The sequence below is a fragment of the Heptranchias perlo genome, chromosome 7 (genome assembly GCF_035084215.1).
Source record: "Heptranchias perlo isolate sHepPer1 chromosome 7, sHepPer1.hap1, whole genome shotgun sequence".
Classification (NCBI taxonomy): Eukaryota; Metazoa; Chordata; class Chondrichthyes; order Hexanchiformes; family Hexanchidae; genus Heptranchias; species Heptranchias perlo.
In genome coordinates, this window is record NC_090331.1 from 88,993,173 (window position 1) to 89,012,587 (window position 19,415).

At 43.3% G+C, this 19,415-nt stretch overlaps 1 protein-coding gene across 3 annotated transcripts in view; it reads left to right on the forward strand.

Moving 5' to 3' along the window:
- Positions 1 to 19,415, forward strand: part of LOC137323945 (partitioning defective 3 homolog B-like) — a 750,054-nt gene that overhangs the window by 546,124 nt on the left and 184,515 nt on the right. For all 3 annotated transcript variants that reach the window (XM_067988088.1, XM_067988089.1, XM_067988092.1), the window contains one exon: positions 2,035 to 2,322. In XM_067988088.1, coding sequence (XP_067844189.1) covers positions 2,035 to 2,322 — 288 coding nt within the window. The remainder of the gene's footprint in view (positions 1 to 2,034; positions 2,323 to 19,415) is intronic.

Genomic DNA, 19,415 nt, shown 5'->3' on the forward strand with positions numbered 1-19,415 from the left:
TCCACAACCGTCCACTCCCTCTACCACCGATACACCGTGGCTGCAGTGTGTATTATCTACAGCAGCAACTTGCCAAGGCTTCTTCGGCAGCACCTCCCAAACCCGTTCCCTCTACCACCTAGAAAAACAAAGGCAGCAGACACATTGGAACACCATCACATCCAAGTTCCTCTCCAAGTCACACACCATCTTGACTTGGAGATATATCACCGTTCCTTCATCGTCGCTGGGTCAAAATCCTGGAACTCCCTACCAAACAGCACTGTGGGAGAACCTTCACCACACGGACTGCAGCGGTTCAAGAAGGCGGCTCACCACCACCTTCTCGAGGGCAATTAGGGATGGGCAATAAATGCTGGCCCTGCTAGCTATGCCCACATCCCAAGAATGATTTTTTTAAAAAGATAGAAACTTTACTTACGTAGATTTCTCAGTAATTTGGTTTGGAGACTCCTAAGTGTGGCGATGCGTTTCTGTGCATGTCAGACTCTAGGTTGGTGAGAAAAGAAAAGTAATTTGTACCCACGGGTCACAGCAGGTCCTGAAATCAAACGGTGAAATAAAGCATCCTGGTGGGAATCTCCTCTTTGGGGCAGAGTGCTGGTAGGGCACGACTTCTACTTGTCCTTCCAACTCCGCCCTGAGCGCAACACATTTTCTTGGGTCAGGGGACATTTGGCATGTACAGTGGGCTCCTGGGGGTGTCGGGCGGAATTCCCACCTACAAGAGGAAGCCCGCCAGTGCCGCTGAGGGAAATGAGGCTCTGCTACAGCAGGACTGCCACTGCAGCAGCAGCACAAGAGGCGGCAAGGGACCTCGAATGGGTGGAAGAGCTTTGAAGATGAAGGAAGTCCCCCAGCTTTGTACGCCTCAGCAGGGATAATGATAAGGGTATGGTGACTGAATGAGAGAGAAGGCCTCTACTTGGGCCTCTCCCTCCTTTTACAAAATAAGGGGCTCGATGGGCCGAATGGCCTCCTTCTTTGCTGTAACCATTCTATGATTCTACTGCTGCTACCCGGGCCTACTGCCAACTTTCACTAGATAGTCCCAGGGAGCAGCAGTAAGAGGGGCAGATCGGAGCAAAATCTACATACATCAGGCAGGGAAGGGGCAGCGGGCGAAATGGAGATCAGGGCGGAGAGAAGGCAGAAGGCCCAGCTGCTCGATTTTTGGCTCATTTGCTGCCGCAATCCCGCCTGCCTTGTTGGTGTTGATTGTTATCTCCTGTGAATAGAGATTTATTCCAGGAGGCATCTTTTTACTATAGGATGTATAAAGAACAAAAAAAAGTGTTTCAAGGCAGCAATGTATCATAAAGAAAGGGAGAATTTGCATTTATATAGTGCCTTTCATGATCTCAGGACATGCCAAAGTACTTTTAAAGTGTAGTCACTGTTGTAAAAAGGAAACACAGTGCCAATTTGCGCACAGCAAGGTCCCACAAACAGCAATGAGATAATGATCAGATTTTTAAAAATTCATGTTGTTTGAGGGGTAATTATTGGCCATGAGGCTTGGCCAATAGTGCCATGGGATCTTTTACGTCCAGCTGAGAGGGCAGACATGGCCTTGGTTTAACGTCTCATCCGAAAGACGCACCTCCGACAGTGTAGTACTCCCTTAGTACTGCAGTGGAATGTCAGACTGGATTTTGGGCTCAAGTCCCTGGAGTGGGACTAAAACCAACAACCTTCTGACTCAGAGGCGAGAGCACGACCCACTGAGCCACAACTGACACTTGAACACTGAAGGACCTTGTTTGAACCATAAGGTAGATTTTCTGCCTTGTGTAACAACGTTAGGCGCCCATTATTCCAAATTTCCCACATTATACCATGTTTCGCTTCAATTTTCAACAGCTGTGAACTGATTAGGGTAAATTTAAGTAGGGAAATTGTGCGTGCTCTTGACAGTATTTGCATGCTCCAGAAAATCAAGATCTTCTCTGAGATAGTCTCGAGGGCATCACAGTAGGACTTCAAATTAGTTTTTAATCTCTAATTTGATGTCATGTGCCTCTGTACTTCTAGGATTGAAGCCAAGCACCAGGAGCTGAGAGAGAGGCAGGCGAGAGAACGGTATGATCAGCTGCCGTCGTCCACTGGACTCTCGGTGCCTGACATTGAAGACGATGACATGGACCCCAACTATGCCAGGGTGAACCACTTCCGGGAGCCACCCACGCCGCCCGGTGGATTCAAGCCTCCTTCCCCACAGCTGCACCCGATAAACCCGCCTCGAGACTTGGGAGCAGAGCAGGAGAACCTGGATGGATTGTACGCCAAGATCAACAAGCAGCGGCCTCCCCCTCCTGACAGGTAATCGGGATATCCCTGCTAATAGTGTTCACTTGACATGTATGCTTTGTGTCTTCACTATTAACTTGTCCTTTGGATGTTGGTGGTGACACCCAAGAGCTTTGTAAACCAGACCAATTTCTCGTGCATGTGCTTAAAGAATTGACTCAAGAACAAGATGAAAATTCAAAATGTCACCAAAGAATTGGCATTCACATCTGTTTATCTATCTGCATGTATTTTATCTCTTGTTTCCTCCCAGTAAATTTCTTCTTTTGTAGATGTTTACTCATATTGAGCTAGCTGATCTCAGGTGGTGGGGTTTTTACACAGGGTCCTCTCGTCCCTGGGGTTGTAGAGGCGAAGAACCATGCTGGGCTCCGCTACCGATGGCTGTCCGGCCGGCGATCCCTGTTGGAAGTATGCACCTGTGTGGACACAATCTGCCTCATCTCTAGCCCCTCCCACTTTGAATAGTCTGTAAATACTCACCATCCAGGCCTAAGACTGAAGAGTGAACACTTGGGCAAGCAATCGTGGACAAGCCATACCCAAACATGGGATATTATCTTCAGGAGACTAAAGAAGTAAATTTGGGGGAAATAGAATTATTTGGCATATAGGATGGGTTCTTGAGGGGGATTCCCCTCTCCGAGAGGAAGCCCGCCTGTGCCGCAATGGGAACAGCAGGACTGCCGCTGCAGCAACAGACGGAGGCGGCAAGAAAGAAAGATTTGCATTTATAAAGCACCTTTCACGCTCTCAGGACGTCCCAAAGCGCTTTACAGTCAATTAAGTACTTTTTGGTCACTGTTGTAATGTAGGAAACGCGGCAGCCAATTTGCGCACAGCAAGGTCCCACAAACAGCAATGCGATAATGACCAGATAATCTGTTTTAGTGATGGGAGGGATAAATATTCCCAGGACATCGGGGAGAACTCCTCTGCTCTTCTCGGAAATAGTGCCGTGAGACAGGGCCTCGGTTTAAGATCTCGTCCAAAAGACAGCACCTCTGACAGTGCAGCACTCCCCCAGTACTACACTGGGAGTGTCAGCCTGGATTTTCTGCTCAAGTCTCTGTAGCGGGACTTAAACCCACAACCTTCTGACTCAGAGGCGAGAGGGCTACCCACTGAGCCACGGCTGACAGCAGTGGAAAAGCCTCGAAGTTCAAGAAAGTTCCTAGCTTTGTAGCATAATTGGCTTTTACTCTTTAAATGTTTTGCCTGAACTTAACTGTGTGCTAATTGCATTTAAGGCTCGGGTGTCTGTGATCTGACTGCAAAATTTAGTGGCAGTTCTTAAGGATATGGAGCATGTTTAAAAAAAAATCAGACCTGTAAAGTCTCAAAAGTTTTGCTTGTTCTGCTCACTTTCAAAGCTTCAATCTTGACTTTGAAGCTTCTGTTCTGGCCCAGTTTTCTCTCTCTCTCGTTTTTCCCTTCTCTTCCCCCCACCAATCTTCCTCCTCCTCCTCCTCCTCCTCCTCCTCCTGCTGCTGTTCATTATGACCTTGACTTGACTGATCTCAGTCGCTTCCCGGTGCACTGATTTTCATCACTTGGGCTATACCCCAGTTATACAGGGACCTGATGCTTCAAAGCATTGAACAGAATCCAGAACCCTACCTTAAACAGTGCCCTCGCGGCTCTAATATAAATAGTTGTGCAAATGTACATTCTACACTGAAGGAATTGCTGTAAATTTTTTTTTGTAGCCAGGCCTCTGATCCCTGGCTCCATTTGTTTTCACAGGCTGGTCTCAATCATACAAGGAAAATAAAGTTGATTTAGTACAGTCGCATCCTGATAACTAGTTCATCAGGAAGTGTAATGCTTGGACCAGTGGTGGAGCTTATTCAATCATTTGTACAGTGACTGGAAGATTTTTGTTCAAGGACCCCACATTATTATTTGCAACCTCTCTTTAAGGTCCTGTGCTTTCACTTTTGGGGAGGGCGGCCAACTGCACATGCCCAGTTCTCCCACCGTTGGCTGCACTGCCAAGTTTAAGTATAAGTCACCCACTCTGGACATATTCCTGGAGGTTTCATCATATGTCCTGCCTCCAACCGCCCCGCCTGGCCAAACAGTCTTTTTCACCCCGTCTCCAATATTTTTATAACGAATGAATGAAAGTGTTCAAAGAAAATGAAGAAAACATACAATTTATTTTAATGCCCCTATGATTTTTATCCTGGGTTGCTCGCGGTAGTGTCCAGAAGACTCATCTTTACTTCTGGAGGGTTGGCATCCCCAGTAGCAGGACCTGCAGAGAATCAACCGCAGCATAAGCCCACAAAAATGTGGTTCAGAATCAAGCTGCCGGTTTCAGCAGCGTAAATGCATGGAGCTAGTCTCCTATATTTGTACTTTCATCTGCCTATCGTGAGCTGGTGACCATTGCTCCAATCGTAAAATGCAGAATTTACAGGCTTTTGTCCAGCAGTTGCGAGTGGAACTTTGACTTCATCAGAGTGATTGCTGAGAACGTTGACTCATCAGTCTGCCCCCCCCCCCCCACTGCTCTCCATCCAGACCTGATCTCTACCAATACTGTTTTGTAGTAAGCCACAAGCAGGTACACTGACACCCGAGGGTGACTCGCATCCAATTTTTTTTCCCCCTACTCCATTTGGATGCGCTTTGCCTACTCCCTCTTGCTCCCTCTTAAGAAATAGGAGCATGATTTAATGGTACTGTCAAGAGATTGTGAGCTTCCCTTTGTGAGGGACCAGTAGATACTAAACTTCTTATTATTTCATGACATAGCACATTTGACCACCAATGTACTTCTTAAAAATTACCTGTTTTTTTATATAAAGTCTAAAAAGTATGCAATAAAAGCCAGAATGGGCAGCCTCCTTCCTTTCCCTGTGGGGGAGATCATTCTTTCCGTTGCCCTAGAAAACCCATCAAAGACTTTATATTGTACAAAACAATTATCTGTAACACATAGAACAAAAGATAAATGGGATTCTGTCCATCACAAATTGAGAGTAAAGCCCATATGATACATATAGGGTGGGTGGGGGAAGTTTCCTCTCTCCACTTGCAGCAAGATCAGAAATGTGTTTAGAAACTTTGCTAACAAATAACCTAGAGGAAATATGCCCCCATATTTGACACATTTAATCGTGGTGCAGCCCAATCTGCATTTTGAATTTTTTTAAGAATTTTTTTTCCGTGTGGGCGGGTCTGGACGGAAAGAGCTTTCCTGTTCAATATTGGCATTTTGCGCTATCGTGCATTGTCAGGCAGTATATTGCATGATTTCTCCCAATTTTTCTATCACTACAGTTATGGCTACTAAGCACACAACTTTGTTAAGTGACAAGAAAGAGCATGTTTAGTGGGAGAAAATGTGTGCATTTCTCAGTTAATGGGATGAGCTGTTCATACTGAAAAATAATTTTTGGTGTTCCAAGAAATTTATTTTCTTATCAATATCACAATGAAGGGGGTGTGTGCATATCTGAAAGGTGACCGTTAGACTGACCCTGTACAGTGAGTGAGAAATTAAAACGCACATAATCTGAGAGCCTTTTACACTTGGATTATTTCAGTGTTGTTCCTGAAATGGAAGTTCTGCACATTGGCAGTTGAGAGAAAGTGTTTGGCTCACTGGGATTTACTGGAGTGAATAAGGAGTTGTTTGACAAGTTAGTGAGAATGTGGAACTTGCTACCACCTGGAGTGATTGAGGCGAATAACATAGCTGCATTTAAGGGGAAGCTCAATAAGTACACAAGGAAGTAAGGAATAGAAGGATATTTTGACAGGGTTCGATGAAGTAGGGTGGGAGGAGGCTTGTGTGGAACATAAACACTGGCGCAGACCTATTGGGCCGAATGTCCTGTTTCTGTGCTGTAAATTCTATGTAATTGCAATTCTATACTAAAGTGAGATTAGTGTGTGGATCAAATTTGCATTGTAGGTGGTGTTACTTGTACTTTTTTTCATATCTTGACTATCAAACTCTTCACATCCTTTGTAATTTTAACTAGTTGTTGGCTGAGATGTAATTTCGGCATCATAAAAACAAAGCCCAGTGAGATCCACCCGTGGCTCTGAAATGTATTATCTGTCCTTTTATATAACCTATCCTCTGTTCGTTTCAGTTTATTTTTATGGGGAAAGAAGGAAGGACGGGGGTGGGGTTTGATTATCGATGTCAGCCTTGGCTCAGTTGGTAGCAATCTCACCTCAGGGACTTGAGCTCAAAATCTAGGCTGTACTGAGGGGGTGCTTTCAGATAAGACGTTAAACTGAGGCCATGTCTGCCCTCTTAGGTGCACGTAAAAGATCCTAAGGCACTATTTCGAAGAAGAGCAGGGGAGTTCTCTCCATGTCCTGGCCAATATTTATCCCTCAATAAGCACCACTAAAGCAGATTATCTGGTCACCGTCTCACTGATGTTTGTGGGACCTTGTGTGCAAATTGGCTGACTCATTTCTTACAATTACAACAGTGACTACATTTCGAAATACTTCATTGGCTGTAAGGCACTTTGGGATGTCCTGAGGTCATAATAGGCGCTGTATAAATGAAAGTCTTTCTTTTCTTTTACTTTGTTGTTTGCATTTGCGCCCATTAATCGTTGCTCTTACATTGGTTTAACACATTGCCGCCGCTCAACATGCGGCTCTTACGCAGTTCGTGCCATTTTCCAGAGTAAACTTTCCAGATTGACAAAAGTGAGTAATAAACATTGGCCGGGACACTGGGGAGAACTCCCCTGCACTTTTTCGAATAGTGCCAAGGGATCTTTTACGTCCAGCTGAGAGGGCAGTCTGGGCCTCGGTTTAACATCTCATCCGAAAGACGGCACCTCCAACAGTGCAGCACTCCCTCAATACTACACTGGAATGTCAGCCTAGATTTTTGCTCAAGTCTCGAGTGGGACATGAACCCAAAACCTCCTGACTCAGAGGTTGGGAGTGCTACTCACTGAGCCATGGCTGACACTTAAATAAGTGCCACGTGCTGCCATTTTGTTCTGACAGTAGGCGAATTGAGCGTTCAATCTGAATGCACAGACAAGCAATCTGTTCTTTGCGTCGTTGCCCTTGCACAAGGAATGTTTGTGGCCAGGTACTTGGAAGATATGTTCGTGACTTTTGAACAACTGCTCCTGTGTTGCCACTATTGCTCTGAAATCCACAGCACAACAACAGCTTGCATTTATATAGCGACTTTAACATAATAAAACATCCCAAGGTGCTTCACAGGAGTCCTATCAAGTAAAATTTGACACTGAGCCACACATGGAAATATTAGAATGGTTTGGTCAAAGAGGTAGGTTTTAAGGAGGAGAGAGACTTAGAGATATGGAGAGGTTTAGGGAGGGAATTCCAGAGCTTTGGGCCTAGACAGCTGAAGTCACGGCCGCCAATGGTGGAGTGAAGGAAATCGGGGATGCGCAAGAGGCCAGAATAGTAGGAGCGCGGGGTTCTCAGAGGGTTGGGGCTGGAAGAAGTTACAGAGATAGGGACGGGCAAGGCCATGGAGGGATTTGAGCACACGGATGAGAGTTTTCATTTTGAGGCATTGCTAGACCAGTTGCCAGTGTAGGTCAGCGAGCACAAGGGTGATAGGTGAATGGGACTTGGTGCGAGTTAGGATACGGGCAGCAGAGTTTTGGGTGAGCTGAAGTTTACGGAGGTTGGATGATGGGAGGCCAGCCAGGAGAGCATTGAGAGAGTGCAAGAGTTAACAGAATGAGCAGAGAACCAGAAGCATTTGTTTTTAGTGGAAGCTACTCTGCAATTTAAAACAAGGCATCAGTTGCACGGGAGACTTAATCTGGTACTTGTGTTGTCGTATATAGATCGGTAGCAATGTGAGTGAACATGCAAACAACACCCTGCCCTTGGACAAGTGGCTTTAATCCATGCCCTCTTTCCCTGTTAGTAACTTAAGAGGACCTGAGAGACGTTGTGGTATAAATCCGTGTCTGAGATCGTGTTAACTGGTGAAACCAGTAGTATTTTGGTCATTACTTCAAGTGGAATTGCATTTTCTTCTGCATTGCATGTGAGCCGTGCATGTGTTATCTACATATGCTGGCACACTTCATGTGCTATTCTGCAGGTCATGAGACAGATTGAAATGGCGACCAGTGATGGAATCTGATTGAGTAATAGCATTTGGATGCCGATGGGAATGCCACTTCACTTGGATGGATCACCTTTCCATGTAGACAGCCAGCTGACAAAGTACAAAAAAATCGCTTGCCTTTGGCTCTCAACTACTGTAAAACAAAAGGAAATGTAAAGGGTTTAGGTCTCACAAAATTAACTTATCCAAGCCCCCGGGACACTCAGTGGAGCATCTGGGCAATTACGTGCTACTGTGGTAGGTCATTTATCAATCAGTTGGATATATTTAACCTTTTTTGTAGCTCAAGACTTTTAACAGAGCATAGGTTAGGCTGAAAGCCCTTGGCAGCTGCACTACAGCGTGTTTAACTCCTTCAGGACTGTAGCAGCATTTTGTTTCTTCCTCCCATGACCCAGTTGTTCACCCTTTTCCGCTAAGTGCACTGACTCATGCCGGGGTAGAGTTGCACTGCTTCCAATCTTCCTTTATGAACCTAGGCAGCAAGTGTTGAAAGGCCGTTCAGCAACAATGGGCATCACAGTTGAGTCTGGTCCTATTCTCACCTGACGTGTGTACATGCAACAACAACTTGCCTTTATACAGTGCCTTTAATGTAGTAAAACGTCCCAAGGCACTTCACAGGAGCATCATCAAATAAAATTTGACACCAAGCCAAAGAAGGAGGCATTAGGACAGCTGACGGTAGGCTTTATGGAGTGCTTTAAAGGAGAAGAGAGAGGTGAACAGGCGAAGAGATTTAGGGAGGGAACTCCAGAGCATGCACACGCAGTGATACATTTTGCATCAGTGTTCAGAAATTGGAACAACTACTTCCATATCTATAGTGTTTCTCGAGTAAAAAGAAAGAAAGAACTCGCATTTATATAGCGCCTTTCACAACCTCAGGATGTCCCAAAGCACTTTACAGCCAATTAAGTACTTTTGAAGTGTAGTGATTGTTGTAATGTAGGAAACGCGGCAACCAATTTGCACAGCAAGGTCCCACAAACAGCAATAAGAGAAAAGACCAGATCGTCTGTTTTATTGATGTTGGTTGAGGGATAGGTATTGGCCAGAACACTGGGGAGAACTCCCCTGCACCTTTATGTCTACCTGAGAAGGCAGACGGGGCCTCAGTTTAATGTCTTATCCAAAAGACGACACCTCCGTCAGTACTACCTCAGTACTGCACTGAAGTGCAAACTGGATTTTGCACTCAAGAGTGCCACCCACTGAGCCATGGCTGACACCAAATAAGAAATTGACTGTAGTGTCCTGGACTACTTGCAGTTAACGGAAGGTAGAAGCAGGGAGGGCGGTGAAGAAATAATTGGCAAAGTCTGTCCTTGAGGTGATAAAGACACAGATACGAGTTTCAATAGCGGAGAGGGAGTGGCGGGTCAGAGGAAAGTAATGTCTCGGGTGAAAGAAAATGCTCTTGGTGACTTATCGGATGCGGGAGAGGAAGCTGATCTCAGGATTGAGCAGAAGGTCGCAGTGTCGCCCGTATGAGCTTAGCCTGAGGGGGCAACCCAAAATGCAGAAAGGATCGAGGTCAGTGGGACGGAGGGGTCAGCGGGAGCCAAAGAGGGTGGCTGCAGTTTGGTGACATTTAGCTGGAAGAAGCCTTGGTTCCCAAATGTGATCTAAACAGCTGTGATTAAAAATCTAGTAAGGATTGAAGCCCTTCCTCTTTCACTCTACTGTCGTCTTCATCTCTTGCTCTGTCAACTCGATCAATTGGACTTTCAGAAACTGCATGTATTCGGTTGCTTTAATTTTCCATCTTACGGCTTTGATCGTATAACCCACCAGAGATGAACGACATCTGTTTTAGATCCAGACAAATGAAATTAGGACAATGGAAATCCTTAAAGCTAATGCAATTTGCACTGGTTTCTGCTTTTTGTTTTGTACAAAGTATGGTGTCAATGTGATTGGTGCCAAACCACACCAAGTTCAAATGAAGTATATTAATATTCATGTGAATTTATTTGAACTGACGAAATATAGATTGATGCAGGTGTTTTTACTTTATCCTTCTTATTTGTGTACTTTTTTTTCATTCACTGAGGACGATTGTGGGTATCCTGCTTCCAGTGTCTGTGCTATTCTCTGGCTGGATAAGAAAGAAAAAAAGCTTGCACTTATATAACACTTCATCAGGTTGATAAAATATCCCAAAGTGCTTCACACAAGGAATTACTTTCTTAGTGCAAAGACTGTTGTTATGGAGGCAAATATCCCACAAGTAGACAATGAGATGAATAACTGGCTGTTCTGTTTTTTTATTATTGGTTTTGGTTGAGGGAGGAATGTTGGTCAGGATAATGGGAGAGCTCTTTGTTGCTCCTAGTGCCATGGGATCGTTAATGTCCACCTGAGCAGGCAGATAGGACCTTGATGTAATGTCTCATCCAAAGGATGGCACTTCTGATGATGTAGCATTCCCTCTGTATTCTATTTGAGTGCAACCTAGTTTGTGCACTGAAGTTGTGTGTAGGACTTAAATCACAACCTGGGAAGTGTGGCACTGAAGGGTAGCAATTTGACTTGTCCTGCATAATTCTTTTTCTCTCTATCCCCTTAGAGAGAATTTTAGAGATGTCTCTCGTTTCTTCTTCCAAGTAGTCAGTTGACTTTGGGAACTCAATGTAGGAGAGTTGGGAATTTTAACAGGAGAAAACCAATGTCTTGCCTCTCTGTGGAACTCCTAGCTACTCTTCTGGGCCACATTCAGTTCAAATATCCAGTTCAATTTAGAGCTTATATCCTTGGACATATTTATTAACTAATGAACAAATTACCCCATGGCTGCCTGCCTGCATAGTAGTACAAATGGTGTCTTTCTGCAGTATGATTAATTTATACTCACCAGAATCCATAGGGTGAGGTGTAAAAGGTGTTGACACCTAAAGCCTTTACTTTTGCACTTTTTCCAAAATCATGTTTCAAGACTGCTGTGCTGTTTTTCGGCTGGGAACCAAGAGTTGGTCTCTGTAGCATTGCAGGACTCTGCTGTGTAATGTGGAGACTAGCTCCCTCTATGTACTTCACAGATGCCAGCTCTGTTAATCTAAGAGAACATTCTTAGACCCATAGTTTTGAGACTTCCTGTTGGCTCCCAGAATGGTATCGCCTTTATACTATGGAGGGAGCATTGGGTGTCTTGTGAATGCATTCCTGTAGTGTGAAAGTGCCTTATCTGTAGTATTACATAGAATATAGGAAAGTAAGGGTGGAAATTGCAGAGGTACTGGCCATAATCTTCCAATCATCCTTAGATACGGGGGGTGGTGCCAGAGGACTGGAGAATTGCAAATGTTACACCCTTGTTCAAAAAAGGATGTAAGGATAAACCCAGCAACTACAGGTCAGTCAGTTTAACCTTATCCATTAGGGATGGGCAATAAATGCTGACCTTGCTAGCGACGCCCACATCCCATGAATGAATAAAAAAAACCTTGGTGGTGAGGAAACTTTTAGAAACGATAATCTGCGACAAAATTAACAGTCACTTGGAGAAGTGTGGATTAATTAAGGAAAGCCAGCACGAATTTGTTAAAGGCAAATCGTGTTAAATTAACTTGATTGAGTTTTTTGATGAGGGCAATGCAGTTGATGTGTATATAGACTTCCAAAAGGCATTGAAGCCCATGGAATAAAAGGGGCAATGGCAGCACAGATATGAAATTGGCTACGTGCCAGGAAACAGTAGTGGTTGGACTGGAGGAAGTTATGCAGTGGTGTTCCCCAGGGGTCAGTACTGGGACCACTGCATTTCTTGATATATATTAATGACTTGGGTATACAGGGCACAATTTCAAAATTTGCAGATCTCACAAAACTTGCAGGTGTGGTGAACAGTGAGGAGGATAATGATAGACTTCAAGAGGACATACACAGGCTGGTGGAATGGGCAGACACATGGCAGATGAAATTTAACACAGAGAAGTGTGAAGTGATACATTTTGGTAGGAAGGATGAAGAGAGGCAATATAAACTAAAGGGTACAATTCTGAAATGGGTGCAGGAACAGAGAGATCTGGGGGTTTATGTCCATAAATTGCTGAAGGTAGCAGGGCAGGTTGAGAAAGCAGTTAAAAAAGCATACAGTATCCTGGCCTTTATAAATAGAGGCATAGAATACAAAAGCAATGAAGTTATGGTGAACCTTTATAAAACACTGGTTTGGCCACAACTGGTGTATTGTGTCCAGTTCTGGGCACCGCACTTTAGGAAGGATGTGAAGGCCTTAGAGAGGGTGCAGGACAGATTTACTAGAATGGTTCCAGGGATGACGGACTTCAGTTACCTGGATAGACCGGAGAAGCTGGGGTTGTTCTCCTTAGAGCAGAGAAGGTTGAGAGGAGATTTGATAGAGGTGTTCAAAATCATGAGGGGTCTAGACAGTAGAGTAGAGTAGAAAGCTGTTCCCATTAGCGGAAAGGTCAAGAACCAGAGGGCACAGATTTAAGGTAATTAGCAAAAGAACCAAAGGCGACATGAGGAAAAGCTTTTTTAAGCAGCGAGTGGTTATGATCTGGAATGCACTGCCAGAAAGGTTGGTGGAGGTGGATTCAATCGTGGCTTTCAAAAGGGAATTGGATAAGTATTTGAAGGAAAAAAAATTAAAGGGCGGGGGAGTGGGACTAGCTGGATTGCTCTTGCAGAGAGCCGGTACAGGCTTGACGAGCTGAATGACCTCCTTCTGTGTTGTAACCATTCTATGATTCTATAATTTACAGAACAGAAGCAGGCCATTCAGCCCTGGTCTGTGCTGGCGTTTATGCTTCACGTGAGCCTCCTCCCACCCTTCTTTATCTAACCCTAACAGCATGTCCTTTCTCCCTCATGTTTATCTAGCTTCCCCTTAAATGTGTCTGCTATTTACCTCAACTACCTCTTGTGGTAGCGAGTTCCACATTCTTACCACTCTTTAGGTAAAGATTTTTCTCCTGAATTCCCTATTGGATTTATTGGTGACTATCTTATATTTATGGCCTCCAGTTCTGATCTCCCCCACAAGTGGAAACACCTTGTCTACATCTATCTTACCAAACCCCTTCATAATTTTAAAGACCTCTATTAGGTCACCCCTCAGCCTTCTCTTTTCTGGAGGAAAGAGCCCCAGTCTTTCAGACTTTAAGATAGGTATATCCTCTCCGTTCTGGTATCATCCTTATAAATTTTTTTTGCACCTTCTCCAGTGCCTCCATATCTTTTTTATAATATGGAGACCAGAACTGTGCACAATACTCTAAGTGTGGTCTAGCCAAGCTCTGAATGGCTCGAGTGTATGTAAGTAGTTTGTATGTGCATTTGATTATTCTGTGCAGATTTACTACATAAATTGAACCATCCACTTCTTCGCTGTGCTATCTGTAGCTCTGTCCCAAAATGCAATCAGTTTTAGAATGAAGAAAACCATGCCTGTTTTAATGCCAAAAAATGCCTTTACAGTTGGATTCATCCCAGACTTTCTCATGAGGTCTAATGAGATGAGTGAGAGATAAATAAAACCAGACTGTCTTATTGATGCTGTCTTTTCAGAGACTATGAGTTGAGATTTATTGTGTAAATCTTTACAATTATGAAGGAGTTTGATCGGGTAGATCTAGAGAAACTTGTGGGTGAGTCCTGAAACAGGGGACATGAATATAAGACAGCCACTAACAGATCAAATAAAGAATTTAGTAAGAATTTTTTTACACAAGAGAGTGGTGAGAATGTGGAACTCGCTGCCACATGAAATGGTTGAAGTAGAATCATAGAACTGTACAGCACAGAAGGAGGCTATTTGGCCCATCGTGCCTGTGCTGGCTCTTTGAAAGAGCTATCCAATTAGTCCCACTCCCCCTGCTCTTTCCCCATAGCCCTGAAAATTTCTCCCTTTCAAGTATTTATCCAATTTCCTTTTGAAAGTTACTGTTGAATCTGCTTCCACTGCCCTTTCAGGCAGTGCAGTCCAGATAGATAGCATTGACAACGTATATGGAGAGATTTGCTGCATACATGAGGGAGAAGGGAATAGAGGGACATGGGAGCATCGTGGGAATAGGTAATTGGAATGGAAGGAGGCCCGTGTGGAACATAAACACTGGCATGGACCTGTTGGGCCGAAAGGTCTGTTTCTGTGCTGTAGATTCTATATAATTCTATGTAATCTTCACATTTTTCTAATCTCTATTTTGTAATGTTCTATGATAAAAAAATTTCCAGGAAACTATTTCCTGTCAGTGTTTTGAAGTAGGTCCCTGAAGGTTCATTGGGTAAGTGCAATGTTGGTGTGGCAGGGACCCATTCAGATGAGTAGCATTGGGTAAATACACTGTTGGTGTGGTAATGAGCCAAATAGACCAGATTTGATCTGTGGTCTATGCTGAACTCAAGTCAAAGGCGATCCTGAGATTTCTGCAACAAAACATTCATGAATAGTTGTTACTTAGCCAAGGTAAAGGTTTTATTTTAAAAGTATATCTACACAGCAACGAAGAGTGAAATAAAATATTGATCCACTGAAAAATGATGGTGGGAATCTGGAATCCAGGGATAAAGAAAAAAAAGTATTGTTATCCAGGAAGAGGAGGGAATGTGACCTAAGTATTTCCAGGAATAGCACAGGAGTAGCCAGACAGTATGAAAGTAATGTTGAATGTAATTAGAAAAGGGTTAGATGCTCTTAAAATAGACAAAGTGCCGAGTCCAGACAACTTGCACTCAGGAGTCTTAAAGGAAATGGGATCTGAAATTGGTGAAACAGATACTTGCCAAATTTGAGAAATTTCTGAAGGTTGAAAAACAGCTAACGTAACCTGATTATTTAAAAAGGGTCCAGGGACACAACTTTAGACAATAGGCCAGTAAGTTTTAACACCTGTTGTAGGAAAATCTTTGAAACAATCTTGTGAATTTTAGTGCGTGAATGCTTGGGGAGGTGTAACTTTTATTAAAGAATTGTCAGCATGGATTCAGGAAGGGAAGGACATGTTTAATTAACCTGAGAGTTTTTAAGCAAACATTAATGACCTAGTAGACATAGGAAATGCAAAGAAAATATCTTGGAATTTTCAGAGAGCTTTTGATTCTGTGGTTCTATGTTGGCAATTAATTGCTAAGCTAAGGAGTTAGGCATCGGAGATGATGTATGGAAAATTGGCTTAAATACAGGAAACAGTAGGTTCCTGTAAATGGGAGCTTTTTGGGCCGGAAAGAAGATACAAGGGTGTTTAAAGGATTAATTGTGGGCCCCTTGCAATTTTTAATAAGCATTGATGATTTGGATGCTGGTGTAGTAAACAAAATCTCCCAAGTTTTCAGATGATACCAAAATAATAGGAGCAATACAAAGTTAAATAAGGATTTTGATTTTTTTTTTTAAGTAACGGGATCAAAAAGTGAAAGACGCAATTTAATATCAATTAGTGTAAAATAATTAGCAAGGGAGCAAAGAACCGAAAGAGGACATATGTGTTGAATACAGCAATACAGCATAAAAGACATCTAGGAGATATGCTCGATAAAATTCTTACTTGCAATTAAAAAAGGCAAATCAGTTGTGGGGTTGCATTAACACAAGAACAGAATACAAATCAAAAGAGGCCATGTTGATCCTGTATGAGGCATTTCTGAGACCCCCCCAACTGAAATAGTGTTTACAGTTCTGGTCACTTTATGAATGGAAGGATATGCACACAGCAGTATTACTGGCTATGGTACTGGACTAGCAACCCAGAGGTCTTGAGTTCATATCCCAAGATGGTAGGTTGTGAAATTGAACCCAATAAATCTGGTAATTTGTGGGCTGGCACCAGAAAGTATGACCATGAAAGCTGACTGATTGTCGCTAAGAAACCAACTGGTTCCTTCAGTGTAAGGAACCTGCCACCCCTACATGTGACTCTATTTCCACACCTCGTGGTGCCTCTTGATGCTTTGTGAAACGGCTGAACAAACTGCTCAGCTGTAAAAGCAATCACTTTGAAGTGAAAAGGTGGCCCAACACCCACCACCTCAGGGCAGCTGGGCCACAATAAATACGGCCTTGCCTTCGTCACCCACATCCTGAGAGCAATAGAAACAAATATTCATGCCCTCAAGGGGGTCAGAGGTAACCATCAAAAGAACCTGGGATCAGAAATTTACAGAATGAGGAATGTTTAAGAAAATCAGGCTTATTTTTCTTTGCAAAAGAGGAGACCTTAAGATGATCTAAGTAAATTTTTCAAGGTTATGAAGGGAACTGACAAAACTGATCGAGGAACCTTATTAATTGCAGTGAACGGTGGAAATACCAGGCACTACCAGTTTAAAAATTGGCAAGTTAGGAGTAAGAAAGAAATTCAGGCAGATCTTCTTCACACAAATAATAATAAAACTACATAGAATTACATAAAATTTACAGCACAGAAACAGACTATTTGGCCCAACTGGTCCATGCCGGTGTTTATGCTCCACACAAGCCTCTTCCCATCCATATTCATCTAACCTTATCAGCATTTCCTTCTATTCCTTTCTCTCTCATATGTTTATCTAGCTTTCCCTTAAATGTATTTATGTTATTCGCCTCAACTGTTCCCTGTGGTAGCGAGTTCCACATTCTAACCACTCTCTGGGTAAAGACGTTTCTCCAGAATTCCCAATTGGATTTATTAGTGACTATCTTATATTTATGGCCCCTAGTTTTGGATTCACCCACAAGTTAAAACATCTTCTCTACGTCTACACTATCAAACCATTTCATAATCTTAAAGACCTCTATGAGGTCACCCCTCAGTCTTCTCTTTTCTAGAGAAAAGAGCCCCAACCTGCTCAATATTTCCTGATTTCCTATGTAGGAAATTTGATGCATTTCTGGGAAGGGGTAGTGTGATGTGATGAAAAGGGTTGATCTATGAAAAAGGAATGGGCCTAACGACCTTTTCCTGTTCTTAGGAAATCAAGTTTTTTTTTTGAAGAAACACCACTTTCTTGCAGCAATATTTCCCATTCCAGAGGCATTAAAAATTGTACAGCAGTTAGAAGAAGTTATCAAAAGTAGAATTGCAATTTTCAACTCTTTTTGCTGAGTAATTAGAGCGGAACATCAGTGTCGGGCATATGTGGCTTTATCGGTACAATGTGGCAGTATCTAAATTGGCAGGTTGGATTCAAAAGGTTGGTGTGGAAAATGCAAAGAAAGAAAGAAATAACTTGCATTTATACAGTGCCTTTCACTACTTCTGGACATCCCAAAGCGCTTTACAACCAGATGAAACACTTTTAAAGTGTAGTCACTGTTGTACTGTAGGAAACGCAGCAGCCAATTTGCGCTCAGCAAGGTTCCACAAACAGCAATATGATAATGTCCAGAAAATCTGCATTTTAGTGGTGTTGGTTGAAGGATAAATATTGGCCAGGACACCCGGGAGAACTCCCCTGCACTTCTTTCAAAATAGTGCCATGGGATCTTCTACATCCACCTGAGAGGGCAGTCGGGGCCTTGGTTTAACATCTCATCCGAAAGACGGCACCTCCGACAATGCAGCACTCCCTCATGGCTGCACTGGGAGTGTCAGCCTAGATTTTGTGCTCAAGTCCCTGAAGTGGGACTTGAACTCACAACCTTCTGACTCAGAGGCGAGAGTGCTACCACTGAGCCATGCCTGACATTGGCATGGGTGCTTTAGGGGGTTGCTCTTTTTAGGCTGGGCTTGAGGCATATTGCGAGAGTAGAGCAGGGAGAGCTATAATCTGCAACTAACTCATGATATGAACAAACTGGGAGTTCTCCATGCCGGCACCCAGTGTACAAAATACAAATCTAAAAAAAACAAACGAGGACATAACTAATTTGGAATGAAGCTTCATGATCTCTGGCAGATTGGCCATAATCCGCTCAAGTCATTTATGTCCAAAATCTGCCCTAAATTGCAAAAATCACATATTGGGTCAGTAATCTCTCATGGGATTATCAACTTCATGATAGACCTCAACTTTTGGACCAACATTTGAGCTTGTTCCTTGACTAAATGTAAGACGGCTGATTGATAGTATTATCTTTTTGTTTAAAGAAAGGAGCGAGGGGGGAAGAGCAGAATTTAAATTGATATCAACAGTTATATTTTTTAAAAAATATTTTGCGGCATGACATTTGTTCGGTAATGTTCAGTCAGGTTGCCAACTCGAGGTAGACACATTCCTGGAGGTTTCATCACATGACCTCCTCTGTCCAGCTGCCCCGCCCCACACTCCCGCCATTGGTCATCCAACATGTCCATCCTCACGGCCTTCCCATACCAATTGAAAAGTGAACAGACTCTTCATTACCTGATTGGATGATTCTGGAATGTCAGTCAAACTTCCTTTTCTTTCCCAACTCCATCATTTTTTAAATAATAAACAAAGGTGTTGAAATAATTTTTTTTTAATGCCCCTATGATTTTTCTCCCGGGCTTTTGCTCCCAGCAATGTTCTGGAGATTAATCTTCACTTCCTGGTGTCTCCAGGAATTCCTGGAGGGTTGGCAACCCTAGTGTGGAGCGAGTGTGCATCTTTCTGGTAATAATGAAGGGAGGTGGGTGTTGGTCAATGCATTTCTTTTCTTCCAGAAATCACTAGCCATTTCTGTAATGCAATAGGCATGGACTTAAGTTGAGGGAGTGCTACTAATCATTCAGGATTGTGAAGTGGACAAATTACTGGGAAATTCAGCACATCTCTGGCTGGAGTGCCTTTTACAGATTTATCATGGTTCATTTAAGAGAGATGGAGAGTGTGATCCTTCATCTGGCACTGTGGACTGAGCCATGTTTCTGTGCCTGAAGTGGCTTTCTATACTCCTGAGTAACCTTGTCATTTGTTTCCCATCAAGGCAATTAAATAGCCTCCCCGGGAAGAAAAAAAAGCATTGCCTCAGCTTCTCAAGACACTGGGTTTTCTGCTGCCTAGCAACATGCTTATCAGTGCAAAAGTAAACTTCACTAAATTTTAAGAATACAGCCATGCTGGTAACAGGAAATGAAAGGCTGCA